Below are 8448 nucleotides of genomic sequence, written 5' to 3'. Positions count from 1 at the left end.
CTGATATATATATATATCTATATATATATATATATAAACTGAGTATCATCAGCATAACAATATTTTATCCTGCTCTGTCAATGTTTTTCAGGTATTTCCTTCGTGCCACGGTGATAAGGAGACTAAATGACATTACTAAAGAGATGGACATCGTGGTCCACACGCTGAGCACCTACCCTGAACTCAACTCCTCCATCAAGATGGAAGTTGGCATCGAGGACTGCCTCCACATTGAGTTTGAGTATAATAAATCCAAGTAAGACCCATCTGAACGATGTTGTAAATGCTTGACCAATTGTCGTTACTGCAGCTTTGATTGTTTATGCTCATTTTATTTAAATCACAAGAAATGAAGGGAATGAGGATGTTTTCTTAAAGAATGACACACTGGGGTTAAGTTTTAACAACTAGATGGAAAACTATATACAGTAGTCCCTCATTTATCTCGGGTGTTTGAGACCACACTCCACTGTGATAAGAGAAAACCCACAAAGTTGGTAAGGTATACTATTTATTGTAGTATTTATACTGTATATATTTTAAGACTTTAGAAACCCTTCTCACACTCTTGCAATGTTCTAAACTCTTGAACCTACGTCATTTTAACAACATACTACTTACAGTACTGTATGTAGCTACTAAATTTTACTTACTGGGCTCTGAGGAACAGGAGTGGCTCGTTTTGTTTCCGGTCCGACCCTGCAGCATCCCACAATCAATGTTCTAAACTCTTAATCCTACTAATTTTAGCAACATACTTATAGGTAGCTACTAGATTTTACTTACCGGCGTGTTCCTGGTCAGAAGTCCTCATCGGCCGATTGAAACGGATGAAATAAAGTCCCGTTAATTTTCAGATGGACCACCAGATCATCGGCCACGCACATCTGTTCGGAAGTCCACGTGGGCGGGCTACCAGCTCAAGATTGACCGATGGGTCTGGAGGTCTGGTTCTGCTCCTGTTCTGGTCCAGTTCGGTGGGTTCAGTGCAGCTTCTCTGTATCCACTGGGCACCAATCAGATCAAAACTTTCCCTCTAATTTTTTTCAGCAGAAGGAAATGGGGTTTCAGGGTGGGGCCCTGTTGCCTTCTGGGAAATGTGGTCATCATGAGCGAGAATACAGTGGAGGATTACTGAGAGAAAACTACAAAGTAGCGGTGCCTGTCCGAAGTATTTTATTTTTGTCATCAACTTTTTCACAGCCACATGAGTACAGTGATACAGGATTGTGGACTGTACAGTAATACTGTGTCTTACCTTTTTTTTGTCCAATATATGGACTGTACGTCCACAAACCGCAATAGAGCGAGTCCGCGATAGTCGAACCACGAAGTATCGAGGGACTACTGTACTTTTATTGACTTTATTGAAAAGAACAAGTTTGCTCGCTCACTAATCAACATCACTGTTCCTGTTTTTTACTCACCATCCCACATTTTCTGTCAGGTACCATTTGAAGGACGTAATTGTGGGAAAAATCTACTTCCTGCTGGTGAGGATTAAAATCAAGCACATGGAGATCGACATCATCAAGCGTGAGACGACGGGCACCGGTCCGAGTGTCTACCACGAAAACGACACCATCGCGAAGTACGAGATCATGGACGGAGCGCCGGTCAGAGGTGAACACGGCTCGTTTGTCACGACAACTAAAATCTACACGAGTTAGTTTTTTTTGTTAACTGAGAGGTTCGTATCGCTCGTTCCACGTGTTTCAGGCGAGTCCATTCCCATCCGGTTGTTTCTGGCCGGTTACGATCTGACTCCCACCATGAGAGAAATCAACAAGAAGTTCTCTGTGCGCTACTACCTGAACCTGGTGCTGATCGACGAGGAGGAGAGGCGCTACTTCAAACAGCAGGTATGAGACACTTCATGCACAACGAGCTCCACGTGCGCTGCAGAAAGGTGCAATAGTTGCAGCTACGATCTCGGTTTCTGCCTGAAACTGTTTTCACAGGAAGTTCAAGAAGACAAGGCAGCAATTAGCAAAAAGGAAGTTATAAAACTTAATATTTTGATGTTTTGAAGTCTGTTATTAAACTGTTTGGGTAGTTAACGTTTGGAGGAGCGAACGCTGCCTGTACTTCCTGCTGACCTAAAATGATGAACGTATTGACCTCAAAAACACATTTGTTCCACCACATGGGCACAGATTGATTTCCAAAATGGATCCACCACAGTCCATTAACTTTTGAACTCATGTCATCTAAAAATGCTCCGTCTGATCAATATGAGCTGTTGGTGTGCTGGAGCTACGAGCTGAGATACAATCAGCAGGTGCTGCGATGAGAAGACATGATTGAACACTTTAAGAGCTCAGTATTTAGTTCAGAAGGCTGATTTGTGACGATATCCAGTTGCTGCCCGTGGCTCGGTGTTTTATCTCCTTCGGTCCGTGCTGCAGTGGATCCAAACTCCAGACCCTCAGGACGACAGCAGCTCCAGTCGGACACCGCTGCTGTCGTCACTGCTCCACTGTCCCAGCAGCGTCCAGCGGCAGAACTGCTTTTAGTTTTCACTACAAATGCACACTTGTCTCACCCTCGCTGAAGTCACAGCCAGTAAGCAGTTTAAGGCATAAAACACAAGACTGCACGGCGATAAAGGTTCACTTTTTTTTAAAGGAAATAGTCCCGTTACAATATTTAACGATTTTAGTTTCTCAAAATGCAACATGTTGCTGCATTTCTTCTTGTGCCTACAAGCTGCTCGATAAGTTTTTGTGCAAATGTTAGCTGGAAAAAAAACAAAACGGTTTTTATTCCTGAAACAATCTATGGTTTTTGTTTGTACCTGAGAACTTCCTCTCTATAGACTCGTTGGCTCCACAGTTGATGAATGTGGTTAGTGTCGCAGGTAATATACCAAACATCCCGAGTTGATCACGTTTGATCGTTTTGACCCATTTGTGGTGCATAACAACATATTTATTGTCATACATTATAACGTTTTAGCCGCGACGCCTTGTGTTTCAGTCTACTGCAACGTTTGAACGTCATCTCCCCAGAATGCACTGCGCTGGTAAATTAATGGCGATATCCTTGAGTAAAAAACATAATAAACATAAGTTTTATTTACCGTATTTTCTGGCATATAAGTCGCAGTTTTTTGCATAGATTTGTCAGTCCTGCAACTTAAACGCCGAAGTGACTTATATGCTTTTCCTCCCATATTCATAACAGCTTTTGCCAGACGCTTTAAATTTCAAAGAACTACAACAGCGAGTTGTCTCATGCGCCCTCGCTTCACTCGGCTTGTGCAGGCGGAGGAACGTACGCGCGCACGGGCTAAATAAAGCTGTTTTGACCATTAAATAAACTCATAAACGCAACGGGTCTGCGGTGACTCATAATAAATGCAACTTGTGTTTTTTTTCCCTCTTCATGGTGCCTTTTTTGACTGATGCGTCTTATACATCAGAAAATACGGTAGTCATTTTCACGTGTCACAAACAAGTTTCAGTAAGTAGGGAAATGACGCATAAAGGCTCATGTTTACTTTTAAACTTGTGGATTTTCACTTTCACACCGACATGAATAAAACGAATCCTCTAACTTTCTGTTCTTCGCTCTTGTAGGAAATCACACTGTGGAGGAAAGGAGACGTGGTGAGGAAGAGCATGTCCCACCAGGCCGCCATCGCCTCGCAGCGGTTCGAGGGTTCGGCTGCTTCAGAGAGCGCCCTGGAACAGGCGGCGAAGGAGGAGAGCGGGTAGAGCCGCCCTCCCTCTCCCCTCCGCTCGCCAGCGTCTGCTCGGCACGCGGGCTCACCTGTCAGCTGCGCAAACACCTGGCGAGGCAGCTGTCGTTCGTAGCCGCCGCTGGTAAAATGGAGGAAGAAGGGAAACAAACGCGCGCACTAAAAACCGAGCAAACTGAAACAGATTGCATGAGGCGTTCAGAGCGGCTCCGGGCTGCTGCTCCTGTCCTCCCTCATCATTTTATTTTCTGTACAGGAACTAATCCGATCACCTGTCGCAGCGTCTGCTGATTGAATCACGTGAAGTTCGTACTTTTTTGTTTGTTTGTTTCATTCTAATTCTTTGGGCGTGAATTTATTTTCCGGTCCTTTTTATTATTTTTTTGGCATTCCACACTTATTAAACACATTCCCATCACTGTTAAAGTCAAAAATTAGCATCAACTTTGCACTGCTTGAACATTTGTTTCCTCTTTGTGTCTTTACACAAAAAAAAGAGAACGTTTGAAGTAAAAACTGGAATCTCTTGTTCCTGTTTGGGCCAGAGAGCTGAAGTATTATCACCCACGTTTTTAAAACTAAACCGTGTAAATAAGACCAGTCCAACTTGTTCTGTTCCAGCTTGTATAGGATGACTATCCAGTCCTCGTGCTTCGCCTCAGCATTCCAGCGGCATTCAGAGAGGATGTCGGTGTTTGTGTTAAGATCTAACCGTGCGGATGCAGTCGTCTTTCTTCTTTAGACTTGACAGTTGTGCCTACGTGTATTAATTAATGAAGATCTTCCTGCCTCTAACATGATTTTAGTCTTTTAACCAGAGAAAAATGAAAGTAGAATTATCTATCTTTTGCAAAATGCTTATCGATTTATTCCTTGTTCCCAGAAGTCAAATAAATTGATGCCAAATGCATAAAAACAATGTCAAGTCTGCTTCGGTGGTTCTCGTAACGAATCTGAGCACCATGAATGAAAACGTTTTACTTTATAAACATTATTGTCATTCAAAATTGTACAGTGCACCATGTAAAGTTGAACTAAATTTTATTTAATTTCTCCACAGCAGTGTACGATATAATTTACATGAATTGTAATAGACGGGCGTTTAGAGCAGAAGATGAATTCTGCTGTGGATACATGCTCTGTTGTTTATTTGTCATATGCAGGTTAACTCAAGGTCAACAATGCAGTGAAATGTTCCGGATGAGAAGAACCGATTTGACTAGCTAAAAACAAACAAAAAAAAGAACAAGAAATACTAAAGCATGCAATAAGGGTACAAAATAAAGTACCAAAAGGTGAGAAAGAAATATATTTACAAGGTCCAAAAGAAATGTAGTAAACGACAATATGGTAGAATATAACTGTGCAAGTAGAATGAATTGGTATGAAGTATTTCTTGGTAGTAATATAAGCTTAGATGCAGATGATACAGGTGCTGGTCATAAAATTAGAATATCATGAAAAGGTTTATCAGTTATTCCGTTCAAAAAGTGAAACTTGTATATTCATTCATTACACACAGACTGATATATTTCAAATGTGCACTTTTAATGTTGATTATAACTGACAACTAATGAAAACTCCAAATTCAGTATATCAGAAAATTTGAATATTGTGAAAAGGTTCAATATTGAAGACACCTGGTTAATCAGCTAATTAAAACACTAGCAAAGGCCTTTAAATGGTCTCAGTCTAGTTCTGTAAACTACACAATCATGGAGAAGACTGCTGACTTGACAGTTTTCCAAAAGACGACCATTCATGCCTTGCACAAGGAGGGCAAGTCAAAAGGTCATTGCTAAAGAGGCTGGCTGTTCACAGAGCTCTGTGTCCAAGCACATTAATAGAGAGACAAAGGGATGGAAACAATGTGGTAGAAAAAAAAAGTGTACAAGCAATGGGAATAACCGCACCGTGGAAAGGATTGTGAAACAAAATCCATTGCAAAATGTGGGGGAGATTCACAAAGAGTGGACTGCAGTTGGAGTCAGTGCTTCAAGAACCACCATGCACAGACGTACGCAAGACATGGGTTTCAGCTGTTTCATTCCTTTATGTCACTCTTGAACAAGAGACAGTCAAGCATGTTGCCTGGGACTGCTGCCGAGTGGTTCATGTTCTCTGATTAAAGTAAATTTTGCATTTCCTTTGGAAATCAAGGTCCCAGATTCTGGAGGAAGAGAGGCGAGGCACAGAATCCACGTTGCTTGAGGTCCAGTGTCAAGTTTCCACAGTCGGTGATGGTTCGGGGTGCCATGTCATTTGCTGGTGTTGGTTCACTGTGTTTTCCAAGGTCAACACAGCCACCAGGAAGTTTTAGCGCACTTCATGTTTCCTGCTGCTGAAATGCAGATTTAATTTTCCAACAGGACTTAGCGCCTGCACACAGTGCCAGAGGTCAACAAACAGTCCATATTGTGGGTGTGAGTTGTCTTTTGATTTTGATTTGCTCTAGTCAGACAGCATCTGAGACCAGTGTTCTAATCTAGATGGATGGGAGGGATGACTTAATGATCTTCTCTGCAGGCCTCACCACCTCAAATCCTTCCAGTCTGCAGCCAGGCAGCTTCCTTCCCAAACTAAGATGCAGATGGTCATGATGCTCTCAGTGGTTCTTTAGAATGTGGTGGGGGGTGGGATCTTGGCATATGGAGGAAGTGCAGACACTACTGGACTTTCTTCACTAGGAACCCAGTGTTTCTTGAGGAAGACAGCTGATTGGTTATGTGCACCCCCAGGAACCTGCGCTCTCCACCTCTATCTTATTTATGAACAGTGGCATGTGATGTGGTTTTGTTTTCCTGAAGTTAATAATAAGCTCTTTTGTTGACATTCAGAACCAGGTTATTTTCCCCATGCCAGTTCACAAGGTGTGCCACCTCTTCCCGATAAGCCTGATTCTCGTTGTTGCTAATCAGGCCCACAACTGTGGTATCATATATTTGATGACGTGGTTGGTCTCGGACCTGGCAACGCAGTCGTAGGTCATCAGGGTAAAGAGAAACGGACTCAGAACACAGCCCTGGGGGATGCCTATGCTCAGTTTACAAGGTGTGCCACCTCTTCCCGATAAGCCTGATCCTCATTGTTGCTAATCGGGCCCACAACTGTGGTATCATATATTTGATGATGTGGTTGGTCTCGGACCTGGCAATGCAGTCGTAGGTCATCAGGGAGAAGCAGACTCAGAATACAGCCCTGGGGGACACCCATGCTGAGTTCACAAGGTGTGCCACCTCTTCCCGATAAGATCCTTGTTGCTAATCAGGCCCATGACTGTGGTATCATCTGTATATTTGATGATGTGGTTGGCTTCAGACCTGGCAACGCAGTCGTAGGTCATCAGGGAGAAGCAGACTCAGAACACAGCCCTGGGGGACGCCCATGCTCAGACTGATAAAAGACGAGGTGTTCCTCCCCACTCGTACTAACTGTGGTCTGTCAGAGAGGAAGTCAAGGATCCAGTTCCTGAAGGAAGTGTTGGAGCCTGATGTAGCCAGTTGCTGTGAGAAAATTGTGTTGAATGCTGAGCTGAAGTCCACAAATAGCGTTCGTACGTAGGTGTTCTCCTCCAGGCTCAGGTGGAGTGCTGAGGTGATGGCTTCCTCTATTGAGCGGTAAACGAACTGGAATGGGTCAAAGGAGGGAGTAAGATTAGAGGTGATGTGGTGCTTAACAAGACAAAGCAATTTATCATGATGGGCGTAAGAGCCACAAGGCGATGGTCATTTTAGGCTATTGTTTGTTTTTAGGCACTGGTATGATTGTGGCTACCTCAGGAGGGAACAATGGCTTGCAACAATGGCTTGCTTCAGGGAGTTGTTAAAAATGTCTGTAAGCACAGGGGCAAGATGGTTTGCACATTGCTTGAGTATTTTTCCTGGTATGTTGTCAGGTGGGGTGAGGGGGACCAATGGAAACTGGACTGTGGTGGAACTTGAGATGTTCTCCGTTCTGGTCTACATCACAGAATAATATCTGTAAAATAAACTGAGCTACATCCGTTTGTAATTTCCAACCTCGTATTGGCGAAGTTTTTCTATCACCTATCCTGATGCATGCTCAATAATCCAGGTAGAAAAATCTAAAAAAGTTAAATCTGGTCCTCTGGACATTCAAAAAAACAAAACAAAGCAAATCAACAAAAAAATGTAGAAACGTTTCGTCTCTCATCCGAGAGACTTCCTCAGTCTGAGGAGCTGTTTTCAGCTCAGTCTCTTAAATAGCACCTTCTCAGAGTGGATCAACCAGTTTTGCTGCTGACAACCAAAATTAGCTGATCACATGCTCAAGAAGGACCATCAGCCTAACAATGGATCATTAGCACACTGATGGCTGTTTACTGTTCACAGAGGGCTGAGTGAAACTAGCAATCACAGCATTGTAAGAGGGGGACAGTTGAACCCGGAGGCCTCCACCCCTGTTTAACGATGGACGATTTCTTTTCACAAAGATGGCCTCTTTTACTCCTCTCTCAAACCATCGTTCCTCTCTGTCCAGGATGTGAACATCTTCATCCCTGAAAGAGTGACCGCTGGCCTGGAGATGAGTGTAGACCGCAGAGTCCTGGCCTGATGATGTTGATCTTCTGTGCTGGGCCATCCTTTTGGCCAGTGGCTGTTTAGTTTCCCTGATGTAAGACTGATCACAGCCCTCCTGACACTGAACAGCATACACAACATTACTCTGTTTGTGCCGGGGGACTGGATCTTTGGGATGAACCAGTCTTTGCCGTAATGTATTTT

General features: G+C 43.4%; 1 protein-coding gene across 1 annotated transcript in view; it reads left to right on the top strand.

Annotated features, from left to right (window-relative positions):
- The window catches only part of vps26b (VPS26, retromer complex component B), a 440542-nt gene extending 435960 nt beyond the window's left edge, over positions 1 to 4582 (top strand). The window contains exons 3-6 of the mRNA XM_037677578.1: positions 92 to 256; positions 1448 to 1623; positions 1720 to 1862; positions 3582 to 4582. Of these exons, the coding sequence (XP_037533506.1) occupies positions 92 to 256; positions 1448 to 1623; positions 1720 to 1862; positions 3582 to 3719 (622 nt within the window). The 3' untranslated portion in view covers positions 3720 to 4582. The remainder of the gene's footprint in view (positions 1 to 91; positions 257 to 1447; positions 1624 to 1719; positions 1863 to 3581) is intronic.
- The last annotated feature ends 3866 nt before the right edge of the window (positions 4583 to 8448 follow it).

Source organism: Nematolebias whitei, chromosome 6 (assembly GCF_014905685.2).
Source record: "Nematolebias whitei isolate Nwh7 chromosome 6, NemWhi1, whole genome shotgun sequence".
Taxonomy (NCBI): Eukaryota; Metazoa; Chordata; class Actinopteri; order Cyprinodontiformes; family Rivulidae; genus Nematolebias; species Nematolebias whitei.
This window is presented reverse-complemented; position numbering and strand designations above follow the sequence as displayed.